General features: G+C 41.2%; 1 protein-coding gene across 2 annotated transcripts in view; it reads right to left on the reverse strand.

Moving 5' to 3' along the window:
* Positions 1–7,113: 7,113 nt before the first annotated feature.
* The window catches only part of nova1 (NOVA alternative splicing regulator 1), a 32,729-nt gene continuing 19,015 nt past the window's right edge, over positions 7,114–20,827 (reverse strand). For both annotated transcript variants that reach the window (XM_012868139.3, XM_012868140.3), the window contains exons 3-4: positions 16,845–17,011; positions 7,114–16,224 (exon numbers count right to left, since the gene is read on the reverse strand). In XM_012868139.3, coding sequence (XP_012723593.1) covers positions 15,205–16,224; positions 16,845–17,011 — 1,187 coding nt within the window. In that variant the 3' untranslated portion in view covers positions 7,114–15,204. The remainder of the gene's footprint in view (positions 16,225–16,844; positions 17,012–20,827) is intronic.

Below are 20,827 nucleotides of genomic sequence, written 5' to 3' on the forward strand. Positions count from 1 at the left end.
AGCCTGGTGTCGGTCCAGCTAATAAAAGAGAGACAGCAGCTCCAATTACAGGAATGGTTTATATGGCCCCAGTCAGAAAAGAGTGGAACAAATCATGTAAGGAAGTTTTTTGTGTACAACTGCATAGCTGCAGCCACATTCCCCACCGTCAGATTGCTCTGGCCACCCATGCTTACTTTCAGCCACCACTAACAATCACCAGGGGAGCTTAAGAACTAGACAGCGCGGGAGTGGAAAAAAAAAGTGTCTCATTGTGAAGTATCATTATGCATAGCCTGTTTACTTCACTTACCTGGAGAGGACAGCAGACAGGACACAGTCAGAAGCAGAGCTTTGGGTAAAACTCTGTTGGGAAACCTCAAGTTTTGCTATTCAAGAAGACCTTTTATTTACACAGTGTTTTCTGGCATTAATCTAGTCTGTGAACTGATTGATGAACATTATTTTGAAATGTTGACCAAGCTCCCCATTATTTCAAATCGTAATCTTTTTTGACAACCTGACCGAAATGCTGGAGGAATGGCTAAAGGACTCTTGGAGGTCAGTTCATGTTTTAACAGTTCAGGGAGGTCTTGGTAGAAAAAGAGGGACATTGTAGTCTAGGCATCCTTTTGTCTTTGGGTCTGGGAATGCCAGTGAGGCATATCCTCATAGCTGAAAGGGTGTTAAATACTCACTTTTTAAAATCACAAGCTAGCTGTGCAATAAACTACTTGGAAATGTTGTTATTATTATTTATTATTATTTCTAAATATTTTATCACATTTATTTAATTTCTTCACACTGCATGAAAAGTGAGATTTTCGTCACTATGCGGCACTGTAGATTGTCGTGGAAGTTCAGGTTAACGGCTGTCCACGGTAATTTGCAGGCAACACCGAAAACTGCCGTGAATTGTCAGAAATTGACGTGGGCCTACCTTGGGAGTTGTCCCCCCATGACCCCCCTCCTCCTAATTCTAGGGGAGGCTTTAACATGTAAATGAAAATGCTGTGAGCTAAACAAATGTAAATCAGGGTTGCAGGGGGAGTTTTACCCCAAGTGACATTTCTCTAAAAGGTAAGAAAATCTCTGGTACAAATAGATCAGGCTCTATATAACCTAAATATAGACTCTTACATTTTACCTTGAATTGATTTATTTAATTAAAGTATGCTAGATTACTGTGTATGCCATTAGCAATGGCAAATGTTATGTAAAAAAAATACACAAAATAATTTATTTCAAAAATTTGTTTTAATCAGAATCAGTTGCTAAAATGTGAATCAGAATCAGCAAGGTAAAATGTGCATTCCATGCAAACATTAGAATCAGAATGAGAGGTCTGCAGAGATCACAGTCTCCTAGAGCTCAACTACTGTGCATAGTGGCATGACTACAGTGACCTTTTTTTTGGTCTTACTTAAATGCACAGAGGATGTATTAACTACACATCTCCCAGCAATGCGCTCAACTGCCAGAAATTATGCTGGGTATGACGTGTCTGTTCCCTGCAAGCCCCAAACTTCTATTGGCTTTCGTTCTGCTGACACCAAAACACTGTGCTTCACATAAAGCATATCAGCTGTGTCATTGCATGACAAAGTCCCAACCATTTGTCTTCCTAAAATACTGGCAAATTCTGCACCATATTCACATGTCCATGGCATATGAAGCTGTTGGCTCTGCTGAAATTGCCTCATAATCTGGACTTCAATTGTCCTATTGTTGTGATTAAACTTTCCCAGTATTCCATTAAAACGCTCAAATGAAAGCAGGGTTAACATGGGGTGCAAGTTTTGAATCGCATAAAAATGTGTATGTGTCACTAATTAGGTCAAGAATAGATTATGGGAGTGTGGTATATGGTTCAGCGGCTAAGTAGGTTAAAAAAAATTTTATGTTATTCAAGCTAGAGCATTGAGAATTTGTTTAGGGGCAGTTAAATCAACTCCAGTATGTGCTTTACAAATAGAATCAGGAGAAATGCCATTATGTATCAGAAGGCAACAGATAATGGTTAATTACTGGATAAATTTAAAAGGACATAATGAAGATCATCCAGTTATGAAAGTATTAGAAAGTTGTTGGGAAAGACGAAAGGGTCAATTTAATAGTTTTGGATGGATTGGGGATGATAGAGCAAAAACATTTAATGTATATAACAAAGAATTCAGTCCAACAGTATTGTGGGCTTTGAGACCTACATGGATATGGAAATATATTAATATAGATAGATCATTATTAAATATTAAGACAAGAAATATAATAGATATCTGCCAAGAATTTTACAATCAAATACAGATTAAATATAATGATTATTTGCAAATTTATACTGATGGTTCGAAAAATCCAAAAAATGAAGCAACTAGTGTAGCTGTAGTGATTCCTGAATTAAAAATTAATATTTCAAAAAGAACATCTAATTATTTTAGTATATATGCGGTAGAATTGTGTGCTATATTATTAGCTTTAGAATGGGTGGAGGATACAAATATAAATAAAATAATAATTTGTAGTGATTCATTATCTGCATTATTAAGTATAGAAAAGGGATGTACAAAGATTTTTCGTTTTTTTTTTTTATTCTGGGATCATAAGGATTTGAAGGATATATATTAGGATCCAATAGATGGCAGTAATGCAACAACTATGGATGCAAGCTGTCGTTAAATCCTAAAGAAGAAGAAAAAGAAGAAGAAGAAGAAGAAGAAGACGACGACTTTACTGTGTTTGGATTTTACTGGTATGCCGGACAACGTCTCGCGTTCAACTCCTCTAGGACGCGATCCACAACTTTCAGCCAGTCCGCAGACTGACGAGAAGAAACTGCTGATTGCTATCAGTGGACTGTCTCGTCAGCTTACTCAACATACTGCCGACATGAATGAGAGGTTCACTCAACTGCAGAATTCGGTAAACTCCAGGTTGCTGTCCATAGAGGACAAGATGGCGGCTCTGCAGTCGAAGAACTGTGCGGGAGAGACTAACTCCATCAAGAGAAGACGGATGCACAAAAGCTTGCGGTAAGAATATATTTGACTGCTAGCTAAGCTAAAAGTAGCCTAGCCATAACCCAAAGCTAAGGGTGTATTTTTTGTGATTTACAGTACGCCGTCTTCACAACTCGGAGACAAATTGCAGGCGCTATGAACCGGCGCAAGGGTAAGATTTAAAGAATATGCTTTCATTCTGCGATAAAAGGAAATAGATACGGATAGATACCGATCATAACTGTACATTTTGTTTTCACAGACTAAGCACGCCTCATAATGAGGCAGTTACCTCCTATCTGCTCGGAGCAATAACTGCAAGCCTCGATTTACACTATATTGATAAAGACGATATTGTGTGTAAGGGACTTGTTTTACTGTTTCTCCCTTGTTTTTAATGTTACTGTGACTTGCGTTTGGTTTTTATTCATACCACTCTCAATTATTTGTTTTCCAGCCGCCTGTAAGACGTATTACGAGACGGTACTCAGGAGCTTCAGATATACGCAGCCAGAGAACTCAATGCGGGCGGAAGCTGCCAAGAATTCAGCTCGGAGTCGAGCGAGAAGAAAGAGGGTAAGACTTTATTTGGTGACTATTTTTCAGGTGCATTGATAGATGTGTTGTGTCCATACGCAGTGCATCCCATCGCATAATACTGATTCATTGTTTTGTTTTTTACAGCTGCAGGAATCGAGGCAGAGCGTGCTAGCTGATGAGGAAGTGGAACTCTGGAAGTCCGCCACCGTCGACCTCGTGTCTGACGAGGAAGATGGCGTCGTTGGCGGGGTCTCTGGATGGATTGTACCGCCGTCATTTCGTAGGCCGGATCTCTCTGAACTCTGTGTGAAGCTGCAGTCCCGGTTAGAGGCGACGCCGAAGTACAAAGCCACGCACAGCAGGCGTCTGCACATCGGACCTCCCTCGGAAAGAATGCCGCCAGCAGTTGCCTACAACCCCGAGGAGGCGCACGGACAGTTCACGGAGTTGTAGTTTTTTGGATACGCATGTGTGGGAAGATCCTCGCGTTGTATATAGTTGTGTGTGTGTGTGTTTTTAATAAAGCTCTTTCTTTGCATAAACATCTTCCTGGCAAATGTTAATTTCCTGTATAAATTCATTCATGTCCTTGAAGGTAGCCCAATGATAGTGTAGTAGCCTACATAAGATAACATGAATATACAGCATTATATATATATATATATATATATATATATATATATATATATATATATATATATATATATATATATATATATATATATATATATATATATATATATATATATATATATATATATATATATATATATATATATATATATATAACCAACCAATCACGAGTGATTTTACTAGTTTGAAAATAATGGTTTCAGCCAATACTGAGTAAGAACATTCTGGCCTGCCCTGGCCACGTGTGGTTTTGCTGCCAATCAGGAGCGATTTTACTTATTTAAAAATAGTGGTTTCAGCCAATACTGAGTAGGTTATTCAAGCCAGACCTGGCCAGCCGCGCGGGTTCGCTGCATTCATATGCTAATTAGGGCCATTAGTGCAGCTGATCGCTCTCCACATACGTCAGAGTCCGGTTCCGACAATTTGTGGCACTGAAAACGGCGACAAGCACGGGTTGCAAATTGTCGTTAACTGCCGAAAATTAGGGAGATCTGCGGTAGTTTACGGGGACGAAAATCTCACTTTTCATGCAGTGTCAAGTGCCTCAATTAAAGATGTCTGTTAGTGACACCTGGCAGCCATTTGATCTGAGCTAACGACATGGGATACTAGCAATCTACAAAATCCAGAGACTGGGCTGTGGGATAGGTCTAAAGTTTAAAAAGAGACCCATCCATCATTGAATAAGCGTGGGATTAAAATGGCAGAACAACCTAAAACATGTATTTTTCATTGGCTGACACTGATTCTGTTAGAAAAGGGAAGTAACAAACATCAGATGCTTAACTAAATTATACCACTTGTAACATGTTTAGATAGACTCCAATAAAAAGCAACAAGATAATTAGGTACTGAATGAAGTAGCAATTAAATGAAAGCTTGCCCTAAAACCCAAACTCCATCAAATAAAATCAGGAACAAAAAAAGAATGAAGCGCCAAGACAAATCTCCAAAAGAAATATTCAGATCTGAATTTGGCCCCTATTCAATGTAGGGATGGAGATGAAGTGACTTGATGTGCAAGGAGCTGCTACATCTAAAACCAGCATTACTGGATCGATCGAGTAACAGGCAGCTGCTGGAGCATCTGACAATCAGTCAAAACAGTGAGTAAAGGTCACCAGACCCAGAGGATGTTGCATACTCTTTACATGACATGATACGTCCCTGAAATGACCATTGGTTCCAACATCAGAACCAACGTGGCAACCACTGTGGCATCAGACAGGATTACCAGGTGCAGTTTTATAGAGATTGCCTTGTGGGTTTGCAGGTGGCCAGATGTTGGTAGCATGGAACTATTCAACATGTGCCTGGGATGTTGGAGCTAGTTGATAAACCCCAAACCGATCATGTCAAGGGTGGATGATCTTGTTGCTTTGCAAAATCAGGTAACTGACTCTCAACAACGTGGTGTAGGATGGATGACCCAAACAGCATGTATGCTCACACTATTAGTTAAAACATTTTGAACTGAACCATTCCGTATGAGTTCAACTTGCTGCTTCTTTTGTCAGTAGGTGTAAGTCTACATTACCTTGCAAAACTATTCATTCCCCTTAATTTTATTTGTCAAGTAACTTGAAAATAGCAATGAATATAGTGGGATTTTATGTCTCAACAGGTCATGAAACAAAGGAACACAGCAGTCAGGTCAGGGATAATGTGAAGAAGTTAAAATCAGGGTTAGGGTATAAAATAACACTGTTCAATCCATCATCTGCACCTGGAAAGATGATGGGCAACTGTGAGTGGCTGCCTGCCTAAAAAGGCCAAGAAAAGTGGAAAGAAACCCATTAATGGTGCTGAGACCAAAACAGAACGTTTTGGCCTACATGCAAAATACTACCTGTGGAAGATACCTAACCACACACACCAGCCTGGACACACCATTCCAAGGTGAGAAATAGTAGTGGCAATATTATGCTGTGGGAATGCTTTTATTCAGCAGGGACAGGGAAGCTGATCAGAGACATGGATGGAGCTAAAAACAGGGCGAGGGTACAAAAGTCTTGAGGTTGGGGCTGATGTTGAACTTTCTGCAGAACAACCTAAAGATACAGTCAGAGGTACAATTGAATGGTTTGGAGTAAGAATGGCCTAGTCAAACCTGAGACCAAAACCCATTTGAAAATCTGTAGTAAGACTGTAACGTTGCTGGTAACTCCATCAAATCTGACTGAGGTGGAACTATTTGCCAATTAAGAATGTAGCAGCAACAAAAAGACATGAACCTGCTTGCACATCCATCCATTGTCTTTACCCGTTTATCCATGCAGGGTCGTGGTGGGTGGCTATCTGCAGGGCCGATGGGCAAGAGGCGGGATCCACCCCAGAAAGGTTGCCAGTCCCTCCCAGGGCAACATAGAGACACACAGGACAAACGACCACGCACACACTCACACCTCAGGGCATGTTGAAGAGACCAATTAACCTCACAGTCATGTTTTTGGACTATAGGAGGAGGCTGGAGTACCCAGAGAGAACTCCCACATATGCGCAGGGAGAACATGCAAACTCTATGCAGAAAGGGATTTGAACCCAGGACCTTCTTGCTGCACGGCAACAGCTGCTCGCACATGCAAGCTACAGTTTTCAGATTTCTTTTTACATTATGTACTTAACAAAAACTCCAAAGCCATCGGTGTTCCTCAGTTATGCACCTTTGTGTTTATCAGTCACATAAAAATCCCAATATATTATTTAAACCTTTTGATTCTAACATTACAAAAACAATCAAATACTTGTGAATACTTTTTGCAAGGTACTGTATGCGAACCAGGTATAAAATGTATGCTGTTTGCAAGCAAGATTCTTGTGCCCTCGTTTTATTTTATAGTATCATCTGAGCAAATTTAACAGCGCTGTGGAGTAATGTAAAGGATGTGTTGGTTGCTGCTGCATACATCAGACCTTTAACACCAAGCTGAGGACGAGGCGGAGAATAAAAGAAACAGAAGACAAGTGATGTTAAAATGAACATTTATAATGACTCTTTGTTGCCGTCGCAAAAATAATCTTTAAAAAACAATTCAATTATTAACACTGAAATGCTGACTTCACTGGTAGTCCACGAGTCATAGAACACAACTCACTGAATTTCTTTTACAAACACAGTACTACAGTTACATTAAATAGTCATTACCGTTAAATCTATAATGAATGATGCTCAAATAAACAAACATAAACAATGACAATTAAAATCCTCTCATTCCCTCATCATAGTAGCTGTTGTCTTTTTTATAGAAAATATCCCGCTTCTGAGATGTTTCTGACCAAAGCAGAAAACAGACTGGCAGCATAACGATAATGGTACATGCGCGTCAACATTGCACAAATAGGGTGATGTTTTTTTAATTTTTTTATTATTATTATAATAATTATTATTATTATAGGGGAGCAGATCTGGGACAGGATCATCCCACAGATCCAACAGTTATGACGGCTGGCTGCCTTTTGGCTCAGTATGGAATTATTTGGCACTCTTATTGACAAATACTTGCCACAAAAAAAGCTTTCTTACTTTTTTTTCTCAAAATGGCACAAGAAGGCATTTTCTTTCTGAACCACGTTCAAAGGACTCGTATAAATGCTCTCAAAGAAAGCCCTTTAGGTAGCTTCCACTGCGCACCTTCACAGAGTCTCATTGTTTGTTGCAACAACAAAAAGACACAACCGTTCTCATTTATATCAAAGAGAAATATGTACCCAATGAACAAAACATCACTTTGCTCAAGCCGGAAATATTTGATCTTATGCTGTCAGTCCATTTTTTTCTGAGATGGAACAAACAGAGGTTCAACAACATCAAAGCAAACCCCAAAAAATAAAGAACATGAAAACTTTTGCAAGGTACAAATGTGCTTCCTTATGTTTACACATAAGCAAGCGTTCAGTCAAAGAAATAATAATAATAATAAAAAAAAAAACAGAACAGTCTTCCAGAGTTTGAGAGTTTAATCTCCAACACACACAGGTTCTGAGGATGTAGAAGGTCAACAAAGTCTATGGGAGGTTCCAAGGGTCAAACACAGAAATGGCCTCATGTCTGGTTGGCAAAGAATCCTATTTTTATTTTATTTTATTTTTTCCCAGAAAAGCCTTAACCCGTTTAAAGGGTGGACACAGTTGCAGGTTCTCGGTGTAATGAAACACAAGTGGTGGTGTGGTGCAGACTGAGAGAGCGAGACTCAGGTAGAATTGGTTCAAAGGGAGGAGTGAGCAGCCGTCGCCAGTTTTGTAGCGCTTCAAACCAGTCCTGCTCTTCTTGTGAAGGGGCTCCACAGGGGGGCGAACGAATGTCCACAACACACTCAGAGATAAAATCAAAACCTACCAAATCAACTTAGGAATGATGCTGCCAATTGGTCTGGCGCTCGGGTGTGAGACACAGAACAATGAGACAGATAAATCATTGATACAACCAGGCCTAAACCAATCACAGCTTTCCTTTTTCTTCCATATGAGGTGGCAGAGTCACTCTTTATGTTGCTGGTGCCAAAAATGTCTCTCAGATCTGATTGTAACATCAGCTAGATGTTTCACCCTTAGCGTCAGGGTGACATTCCAAATTTTCTGGCAAAACAAGAAAAAACAAATCCTGCTTTGGAATTTAAAAACAAATGGACACAGGTGTACGGATCAGTCCTGGGGGGGGGGGGGGGGGGGGGGGGGCTCTGCTGCAGGGAATGTGGCAGAGAAGCCTTAGAGAGAGGAGACAGGTGCTACTTTTCTATTTTGTCTGAGATTCCAGCCCTTCCCATCATTCTCGAGACCCAACACGGAAAAGAAAATCAAAGTCTGAACAACAAAGGATGACAACAACATAGTTGTGGAAAGCCAACACGGTTTGCTTCGTTTCCCACCCGCCGATCAATAAAGTGCATTTATGCAACACCAAACAAACAGGAAAATGTTGACAGCGAATCGGAAGTTGTGTTCGCATATCTGGTTCATGACTGTGGCCGTGGGAGGCCTACCTGACTGGAGCTGTATTAACGTATTAACTTTACATGTAGTTGACATTCCTGCCGTGAATTTACATTAAAGACAGATAGACATTCAACAGAACTTTACCCATAAAAAAAAAATAAAAAAACGGATAAGAAATGAGTACATTCATAGATTAGATCTGGGCTTTCAAGCTGTGAGAGAAAAAATGTGGTATTTGTGAGTATCTGTGAGGTTCTAAAGAACTGAGATCCTAAAAACACAAAGAGCCAATGCACTGAGTAACATTTTCACGTTTGCTTGTTTCACATTTGTAATCCTCCTCTGGATCTAAAAACACAAAAAGAAATCTTCTCAGATGACGGAGAGATGAATTCGACCCATGAGAAATACGATCTCAGATGCGTGTTCATGTTTGTGTCTTTTTTTTTTTTCTTTTCGGGCCAACATGACATTAATGAGCTCCCTCCCAACTCACAACAGAAAGGTCAACAAGTTTTAACATGAGGTGAGTTCAACTTAAAGAGATATACATTTGACTGCATGCAGCGTTTATGTCTGAATGTTGCGAGACCCCTCGCAAATTTTTAGACTTTTTTTTCTATTTTTTCCTCCATAATTTTACTTTGATACCATGCAATAGAAGACGTGCAAAAAGATAACACCGAACTCCACAAACACATTGTTTGATTGTTAATGGCTATGTTATGGATGCTTATAACATGTTATGCTTAGTCCATGCTGGCCTATAGAGACATTTGTGAGAAAACAGCGGTACTTAAGCCACAGGTCAAACGAACACACAAGGGATGCATGGAGTGTAAAACAACATGGATCCATAAAAATCACAATCTGTAACTCTTACTCTATGTACCTATGGGATAAAACAATGCACAAAAGTTCTTTGTCCTTTGTTTTCTTAAGTAATGTATTTGATTATCTTTTCTTAACTCAAAAGATAGTGTTTGATTGGCACTTGATCAGCACTTCTAAACAAGTTATTGATATCTAACATTTGATCGCACATCTACAATTTCAGAAGCTGCGGAGGTCTAGTTTGGCACAGGTCATACTATGGAGTCTATTATTACTTTTACTATCTTACCAATACTGTATAGCATTCTATACACCTTGGTTTATGCTCCTCCCTGTCAGAGCATGTCTCTAATCAACAGACCAGACATCTTTTCCACTAAAATATTTTGTATAGTTTACTTATCAAATAGCAGCATTTTCATAACTTACAAAAAGAAGTACATGTAAACCTATTCATTCAAAATCTTAGTAATTTCAAAGGTTCATACAACAGACATAAAACACAAAACAGGACAACATGCTACTATATTGCTTCCAATATTCTTAACATTTTCTTACTGTCAAACTAAATCATCAGTGACAGAAATATGGACACCACCGCTCGATGATGAGGCATCGTAATGCACAAACAAACTGCGAAGCTAATCTTAGTCAGGCTTAGTTGGCACTCTCATCATCCACACAAATATAACATAGTTTCACATTGTATTGACAACGCTGGACTGCATTTGGACTACAAACTAGAATAGCTACAATAAAGTACATATAGATCATATGACATGACATATTGTATTCCACAGAAATGAGCTCTAGTCATTTTCAGATAACAGGATATGCATAAGGGATGTCACTGTTTCGGCTTGAGGTCACAAACTCGTTCCCACGTTGCTCTCTCGCGCTGTCTTATGCATTCTGTCCAAAATATTTTGTTTAGAGCTCGAGCTCGGCCATCAAATTATTATTCGTCCTACCAAGATTTGCCTCTTTGTTTTGAAAAAAATAACAAAGGAGATTTTCTTCCCTTAAGAAGGCCAGACCTGTCCAAATCTTTCTGGTTCCTCCCGCTGAGGAAATTTGACACTTTGAGCTAACGTTGCTGGTTGGTCTTGGAGGGTGTCACAGTTTTGGAGGCAGGTGTTTTCTGTGCATTTTAGCCTTGTGAACTCTGCGGCCTGGGAAAACATTTTCATACCCCTACGACCCGTAGTGCATAACTCCCACCCACAGTGCGTCCAGCACATCGCCCATGAGACGACAAGACAAGAGGGAGGAGAAAGAGGGGGAGAGCACAGTGTAGGAGGGAAGTAGGACAGACCTGGGGACACAGGAGGAATCTCACAACGCAGAGAGAGGATGTTTAGGGGAAGAAAATGTTGAGAGAAAGAGGAAAGTTAATGAGAGGGGGAGAAAACAGATTTTGGCACAATGTATCGATCAGGGAGGTCTGAAGGAGAGCTCTCTGGAGTCCAACAGTCCAGTTGCATTGATAAAACACCCCCTTGTTTTGTGCTTGTATCTTATTATATGCTAAAATCTTGGGCAGTAAAAGGTTCTCTTATGCAATGACTTCACAGGTGGCCAGATCGTAGTTATGGATGACTGTGAGGCCTTCCAAGCACATAGTGAAAGGAAGAGATTCGAGGTGGGAAGAAAGGCTCACTGCTTGTATTGCCACGCAGAATGAGTTGCTTGAAATACTTGGAAATCTGCTTACTGTTACGCATGAATCGTGAAAAACAAAACGTCCATTCCTCAGATGTTCCTCAAACTGGGAGTGTCCAAATTTCACTGACACAACTCAGCACCAACCCTCACAGCTTTGGATTAAGGAAGCTGGTCATAGAGCCCGAGTTGATGGCGTCTATCAGAAATGCCCTTTGAGCAACAGGAAGGTGGATATACGACTTCTAGACAGTACACTGCAGGGAGGTGAGGTTTAGTTTGGATCGGTAAATGGTCACTAATTTAGTAAAAAGAAAGATCAAAAACCACTGGATTAATAAGTACATGTGTGGAGAAATCCCCTCTGTTGATACACTTAGGCAGAGCCGGCCCAAGGCTGCATGGGCCCTTACGCAGAATCTGATTGGTGGCCCAATCCCAGTTAAACTCGTCACCAAGGCACCAATCATTTATTTTTTCAAACTACCTGTGCATTTACCGCCCAAAAGTTTCATTGAATAATGAAATGATCTCTTACTCAGGGCATATGTTTCACTAAACCTTCAAATTCTGCACCTTATTTACATTATGAATGTGTCTAGCACAGACACAAGCAGGAGAAATGACCAACACCTAACATCACTGAATTAGGACGGTTAGCTAGGGCTGGGACTAAACATGTTCAGTTTGATTCACTCATTACAAAAAAAACATTGCATTATAAACTAATATTGCACTTAAATGCACAAGTTCTATATTTTTTGGCACACCAGAAACACTGACGCACACACTCCAGCCCGGTCAGTGGCGGTAATGCAGTTTACGTCTAAAGCCAACGAACAGAACACTGAGTGAGCTTGGTGAACAGCGATGATGGACTTGGCTTGGTTTGAGGGGCGGACGCCAGCAGCTCAATAAAAGCATGCTAGTGTCACCTCAATGCAAAACTCACTGCTGCAAGCATGAACACCATGACAACTGTGGTAAAAGCAAATGGAGCATCCAGCCCACATTTCAGAGCCAAAATGAGCCAGCTACGTCTGACACGACCATTTAGGTTCATGTAGAAATCTGTTCACTAAGTCAGTCATCAACCAAAATTTAGTTCAACTAAAACTTTGCTTATTGTGCCAAACACTGTTAATTGAGAAAAAAAGATGAATCAATATAAATTACAAAGCCTCTATTTAATCTGAATAATCACGTTCCACCACGACTGTTAGTATCAAAGAACATTTTCCTCTATATAATCACAATTAGTACATTTGGCAGATCCTGAATACTAAACAAGTTTAACTTTCAAAGAATTTCTAATTATTTTAAAAATTGCTATTCCTTTATGCGCTTTTAAAGATAGACTTATGCTTTATCAACATGAATACATAGATATATATATAGTTTTACCATCTTTCTGAGAGGCCAAGCACTCTTTTCCCTGCTTGCCTTGGAGTTTTATGCAGTGGCTTGGTTTATTTCTGCCGTCCCCTGGCATAAAAGTTTGTCAAGCAGACAAAAGGTAGTGTTGCTCTTTGTCTCATCAACATGAACAATGGTTGATAAGTGAAAAGACATCTACACAATGCTGTCCACTGATGTCTAAATGTCGATAAAAGGTGTTTATGTCTTTGCTTAAGCTGAATTTGGACGGAGGCCGTGGGATAATTTTTTTTTTTTCAAAATTCAATGCGTTAACTCAATAAAACAAAGACTGGCCAACCTTAAAGAGCCATAGAAGATGTTTGCAGCGTTGGGCCGGCTCTGCAGATAGGTTTTGATCTTGTGACAAAAACATGCATATAAAGATGTATCCACACCCCTTGCAGGACAGACACACTTCACATTGTGGTCTAAATGCCTCACAGTGCAGTCTTTAGAGAGCCAGCAGACTCAGGAGGAACGCTATGGATAGCAGCACAGAGGGGACGCACGATAATCTTCAAGTGCTTCAGCCATGTGGCCTTCCACTGTCAGACAAACAAGTAGCAATAAAAGACAAGAATCCAAAAACATTTTGTTTCATTACATGCTCCACTTGAGCATTAACATACTTTGGGAACGATACTATTCTGCTTAAATGAACTGCAGCGTTTTTATTTTTTGTCTTGATGCAAATTTGGAAGCATGACTCCAACACTTGTTTTAAGAGTGTCATCCTGCCGTTTGACTATTTGGTACCCTCACAGAAAAAGCAATAGCTTCTTTGTTCACAGATATAGGCTCCTACAGCTCTTCTCGTCAAAATGCTTTTGCGGTGCTATGTTCTCTTTGTGAACTGCCACTGCTTACAGGAAGCCCGACCCTTCTGGTAATTCTTGGGCGTCGCGATGTCTGACTAAGGCAAAAGTATGTCAGGTGTTAAACTACTGCAGGATGTTCAGCTGGTGTTACAAAGCGATGGGCTTACATTAGAACAGCTGGACTGCTTTTAATCACAAACTTCTGAAATCAATCAATTGTCGTGGGGTGAGAAGCTGGGTCGGGTCCAGTGGGCTACCAATGGCTGGACGACGCATCAGCTACTTCAAGTAAAAACGGGAGTTGCTGAAACGTTTGAATTCCACGGTCCATGGAGATACAAATCCTATAGCACCAAGAACGGCTTCGTCAACAACACATTTCTTTGTGTTTGTAGCAGTGGCTGAACATGACATTATGGTCTATTGTTTGTGCGTTTGTGGGAGCATTCTCTAGGTGTGTTTGTGATAAAATATAGTTATACATTCCTGTGTGTCTCCTCTGTCCTCTCACATTGATTCTTCAACCCCTGAACTACACCTGCAGACAGCAAGGGCACAGTTCAGACTGGGTTTGAGTTATACATGTCTTTCACTGCAACACATTTTTTGATCCCTGTAAAGAAATATAGAAACAGGCTAAAATTGTTTTTACATTCAGATCAACCTGCGTTCGCAGGTTTAAATAATCTACTCCAGTTTGAATGAGACTATGTCAATAAGTTAAAGGATGAAAATATAAAAGACCTAAATTTAGTCATTTCAATTATGAAATGAGCCAACACATGTCAACAGATGTGATTTTGTCTGTTTGTAAAGAAATTCTACTCGGATCGCTGCCCTAAATAGCTGAGATGAGCTCAGGTGCTTGTCATAAAACCTCTCCCCTGTTAACAATGCCTTCTGCATTGAACACAAAGAGCAAGGTTTGCAAAACAGCTCGATTAGCTGGCCAGGTCTTGATCTGATGCGCTCAGCTCACCGGGAGCTGAGGTCCCAAACCAACTGAAATCCAACAAAAACAACAAGAACTAAAAGAAAGAAATTCAAAGAGTAATGAGGTTTTAGAGGAGGGTGAGACCCCGCGGCCTCACTCCTGATTCTGCAACTTGGCAGTGGACCAGTTCAGCTTACTCTGATCATCATTGTCAAAAGGACTTGACACAAACTTTTAAAAAACATCAGGACTTCTGTCCTAAAAACACACTCACAAATCACACACACTTATCTTGGTTGTCTCCCCCGCCTCCTCCTTTGTAATTCTCTCGTTTGATACTGAAATATTGAACATATATTTGGACATTTCTTTTTTCTATTCTTCTTGACTCTCTTAATTCCTTTCTATCTCTGTCTTCATTCTTTCCTTCTTTTCTCTTCGTTTTTTTTTTTTTTTTTTAGCCCACCTTCTGGGGGTTGGTAGCGCGGACGCCCTGCTCATACGTGATCCGCTGGCTGATCAGATACTGCGCTGCTTGCGTAGCGGCCGGTGACCCTGTTATTGTAACTTTACGGTTCCGAGTACCTGGAATGAACTCCCCTTTTTTGGAGATCTGGATACGGGCTCCTGTCAGCTCCTGGTACTCTACCAGTGTCTTCCCTCCTTTCCCCAAAATGGCACCCACCAGATTCTCGGGCACAGCTATTTCAACCACGTCCTTGGCTCCATCTGCCAGCTTTTCTGTTGCCAACAGGGAGGACGCCATCAATGGGGATGAAGCATTTAGGTAACCATTGGAAGCTCCAGTAGCAGCTGCTAGTGAGCCCAGGGAGAATCCACCGAGGCCTGTAGCGGGGTGGCCAGCACTGCTGGAGGCATCATTAGCGTAGGAGGCCAGTAGGTTAGCTGCAGCAGCAGCAGCTGGGTTAGCACTGGCTGCAACTGCAGCGAGGACTCCAGAGGCCGCTGCAGGGTTGAGACCCAGGCCCAGGGTGTTAGTGTTGTAGCCGTAGCTGGCCAGTGTATTCAGGGCTGAGGTGATGGCCAGCAGATCATTGCCAGAGAAACTGGACATGGCGGCAGGGAAGGCACCCATTCCTGTCAATCCGGCCTGACCCAGAAGGCTGGAGGCAGTGGCTGCTGCTGCAGCTGCATTGGGCAGCACCTCTGCTGTGTTGGCGTAAGGAGAGCCGGTGGGGTTGGAGTTGGCCACTGGGCCAGAGACGTTGGAGTAGCTGATATTCAGACAGCTGCTGCTTTGAGGGTCCTCCTGGATTTTCTGCACAATGATTTCCACAGCCTTACGGTTCTGTTCTGGTTCCCCGCTGATGGTGACTACTCGCTCCTGCAAGTTGATGCCTTCCGGCTTCTGAGAGAGCTGCACCCAAGCTCCCGACTGCTCCATCACGGCTTTCACTGTGGCACCACCCTTACCAATGATCAGCCCAGCTGTACTATTGGGTACAATCAATTTGGCCTGCAGAGAAATAGAAAGATTGTGGTAGCAAAAACAGGAAATGTGAGGAAGACTGAACAACATTGATGGAAAACAGATAGAGGTGTACCTCTAACCGAGTCAGAGTACTACACCGGCCGTCACTTTACTCAGCAGTTTGTTAATCCCAGGGGTTTAGGCTGCAGCTGCCACACTGCCACATGGTTCTGTCTAGCTATGGAAGACTGCAGGTAAAAATAACCACATATGCTCACATTTTCCTGACCCTATCACACTGTAGGTCAGAGACCACTGAACAAGTAGGATAGGTAACAACTGAAGGCTTCAAGAAGGGGACTGCTACACACCTTCATACTCCTATTTGCTGGAAACATTTTGCACTGGAATCTTTGGGAAAGGACAGCTGCTGTAAATATGGGCTGATCACATCACTGGAGGATTCATTTCTATTCCTCAACTAAACCACAGTCAAATGCTCTTCAGTTGCCAGTGATTGTTGCCAAAACAGCAACCACACCAAGCTTTTTTAGTGACCGCCGTTGTTCAGTCTCCACCAGAGATACCAGACTAGCTTTATTTCTTCTGAAGGACCCAGGAGCTCACTGATGCAGAGTGACTTCTGTGGTTCTGCAGACTCTTACCTGTTTGACGCGGTCTGGGTTAACCGTGGTCTGTGGTTGCAATATGCTGACAGGTTCTGGTTTTTGGGCACTCTGGGGCATCTCGCGGACCTTCTCTGCAATGAAGTTGTGGACGCTATTGAGGGCTTCGACTGTACCCTGTATCAGACAGACTCTTTCAGTTGTTCCTGTGATAGAAGAGACAGGAGAGAAGAAGCATCATCAATGGGCAACAGTTCTGTCCTCTCAGTGGATACTTGGCAAGCAGATTGGAGGGATTTGCTTGGGGCTAAACTAAGATCTATATTTATAATAAGAAGTCTTAGCTATTAAGAACGGTCCTCCACGTTAAACAAAGCTATTCTTCACACCCTGCATTTAAACAATCAGCCAAGAAGCAGCTGAAAGAGTGAACACTGCTTAGTTAGCGAGCCACAGGGGGGAGAAGGATTCCTCTTCAATGATGTAACACTTACAGTGCTGTAATCCTGAGCCTGTCCTTGCCTCGCAGCGTTAATAGACTAAACACACATTTGTTCTTCCTCCAGGCTTCTTTCTACGCCCACATTGACGACCCAACTGGCATTGTGTTGCCATGGTAAAGGGCCCAAGCCGTGGAAACAGGTGATGCAACACTCGGTCTTTTATACTGGCTTACAGGATTTTTACAGCCCTGTCCTCTCCGTGTATCCATCTTCCTGTCTTGCTCTTGGCAACATTTGCCTTTCCTTTGGAAGAATGGAAAGTGTTTACTTTTATTTTGCCAGCTTGACATACAATTTAAATCTGTATGCAACCTGACAAAGAAAGTTGAGATTTTTTGTCTGAAATCTGTAAAAAGACCACCTGATGAGATGATATTTAACAGGTTTGCTCTACAAGTCTGCATCTATCTTCTATCAATTTACTTTCACTCAGGACAGCCTAGAATGAATGGAGAGAAAATGTATTTGTCAGATTCGATTTGTGTTATGCTAAAGATATGTTGAATAATGGATATGGACAGACGGAGGGGCAGTATAAGCATCACAAGAACTGGTAAGAAATTCTCTGTTCAACATTGGAAGTAGCACAATGTGAATTTGAGGTAATTTCCTTATTAAGTTCTGGATGACAAGAAGAACATTATACATGTTAAATAATCCTTTTAGATGGCATTGAGTGTGCAGTGTTTCCATCCTTCCTGCAGGATCAGTAGATAGTCTCACACACAGGGGAATGTGCACTTCATTTGCATTATACCTGTATCCTCGGCAACATCCATGAATACAATGTCTGCAATAATTATCTGCCAAACAGTTACCATGGAGTAAAATCGATATGCATGACTAAACAGGATTTATGATCTTTATGTTTGATCCATTTTGGAAGTTTTCTAACTTTTCTAACTTTCTGTGGCAGTGCTGCAACAATATGTTTGACTTCTATGTAAAACTGAGATCAGCTTTCAGTTGTGCAAGTTTCATGTTCTTCTTCTCTTTGCAGAGTACAAATATACAAATAAGTGATAAACACTTCAATTTTAGACCACATGGTGAGTCTTGAAAACTTTGTTCTAAAGCACATTTCTCCAGCGGTTACTGGGTGAGAGGCAGGGTACACCCTGGACAGGTGGCCAGTCCCTCCCAGGACAACACAGAGACACACTCACCCACTGCAAAGAGCAAATTAAAGAGACCAGTTAACCTAACAATCGTGATTTTGGACTGAGGGAGGGAGTACCCTGAGAGAACCCACAAATGCACAAGGGATTCTAACCCAGGACCTTGTTGCTGCAAGGCAACAGAGCTAGGAAATTGTAAATTGTGATGTGTTTTTGGATAAGGACAACAGCAAAGATCCCTTTTATAGTTTCTATCAATGCATGTAAAATCAAAATGCTTAAAGAAGCTAAGCAAAAATATTAGAACCCACAAATGTGTACAAGACAATTTCTAAGAAAGAAATGTGAGTTATTTTTTATCCCATAAGTAATTTTCTCCCACTGAGCGGCCTCTCTCCATGCCCTTTTAGATGCAAAAGAATATGAATTGGGTCATCTCTAGTTAAGCAGCACACAGAAAATGCATAGCCCTGAGTAATCTCGCTTATTGCTTTTTGGACGCTTTTCCAACACTAAATGCTGAGTGAGGAAGTTGCTTTGCTTGGAACAGTAATTTCCAGTTACACATCTGTGCAACCCAAAGGCTTTCAAAGACTGGCCTTATATCTCCCCAGACAGGAAAACAGTTTATACTGAAGCACAAACCGTCCTATGTTCCAACAAGCTTAGCTGTTGATGAGACATACAAAGAGGACGTGAAACTCTCTGGACCTCAGAATAATCTCCATCCGTCTTTCGCTTCCTGAAATGTCTGCATCAGCTTTTGCTATGCAGTTGTACTTAAGAGTGAGGAATTTTGTAGTGAGTTTTGTAGTGAAGTGTGAGTCCCACTCAGAGTTTGCTCGTCCTGCTGCTGTCATAAGGGGAGAAAAATGTGTCAGGGCCCCTGAGAACGCACATCTCAGGCTTCAGCGTTCCCCACAAGACCAAATCCTCTCACGTTTTCTGTCTTGATAACAAAGTGCAAAAGTTCCAACACTTCTCAGGCAGCTGGGAGACGGTTTCAGAGATGAGAATCTACCACAGAATGAGCTCTGTTTGATTTATTAGGACTGTTCACACTGCCTCACATAGAATATCCCCCATAATTACTGTCAACACATCAGCAGCTTCTCTAAGATATTATCCGCGCTACAAACTGAGCTGAAACATTTTTATTAGAAATGTCAAAGCTGAATATATTTATCATGCCACATTGTTGCCATGTGGCATGTCTGTAAAATGGAAGCAGTCATTTCAGAACGTGAGACCTTATTGTAGTCCCATTTTCCTCAAGTTAATCAGAAACATTTGTGGATTACATCACATCCTGGCCAGAGGTTTGCATAATCCCTGTGGCCTTCTATGAAAATGAAACTTAAAACAGCATACTCATCACGGTCACTTCCTGTGATGTAGTCCAGTCAAACAGGTCACTACATTACAGATGGGTTTGTTTTGTGTTTTCTAACAAGTTAAAAAAAAAATTCAGCCATAAATTGCAAGTAAATGGTCCAAACTCAATTTTCTGAGGATTTGTGTCCCCATGCAGGACAGAAAATAATGATGTCTGGTCAAGCACTGCTCATGAAGGCTTTGTATATATCTGGCAATTCAAATGAAATGTGGTATCTTCCATGGCTATCCTCGCTGTGTACAGCAGAGCTTTGTCTGTAAGATGATTCTTACCCTAATACTAATGAAGTGATTATAAATAACAGAGATTCTCCAATCACGCTATAATGAGCTCAGATATAAACCCAGTATCAGGTCGTAAATATCTCTGTGTATATTTCCTGACCAAGAACACTTATACTTTCGGTGCCGTTTCTGTCCTGGTCTTGCAGCTAACATGAATAAACCACATAGGCACTTCCAGCTGTATTCTTACACACATACCTGCAGGTGTATTCATGTTTTCAGCAGGTATATTAACATAATAGGTCTCAGAACCATCTATTTAAACCTACAATCACAGTTTTGTCAGATGCTAAACTGCTAAATCTGAAATTTAAACTGGAGAAAGGGCGGGGCAGGGCGGGGCAGGGCGGGGCAGGGCGGGGCATGGGGGCACAGCAAACTTCAGATCACATCTGTCTTTCTGTATACGTGCTCTCAGGTAGCACTAAACACCACACTCTTCAGTGTTGAAGGTGTTAAGAAAGTGATGTTGGTGAGGTGTATAAAAATCAGTGGCTTTGGTTTCTTTGGGGACTAAAATGCAGGTAAATCGATCGCAAAGGTTGCAATAACTAGCAACAAGGTGACTTGATCATGGAACAAGCCTTTCTACCAGGAACAGTGCTAAAGCATTTGTGGGCAGCGACAATGTTACATTGTGTGTGTGTACGCGAGACAATTGCACCAAATAAGTCAAAGACGTATTTCTTTAACTGTTTGAAACAACTTTAATAGTAATCAG

The sequence above is a fragment of the Fundulus heteroclitus genome, chromosome 11 (assembly GCF_011125445.2).
Source record: "Fundulus heteroclitus isolate FHET01 chromosome 11, MU-UCD_Fhet_4.1, whole genome shotgun sequence".
Taxonomy (NCBI): Eukaryota; Metazoa; Chordata; class Actinopteri; order Cyprinodontiformes; family Fundulidae; genus Fundulus; species Fundulus heteroclitus.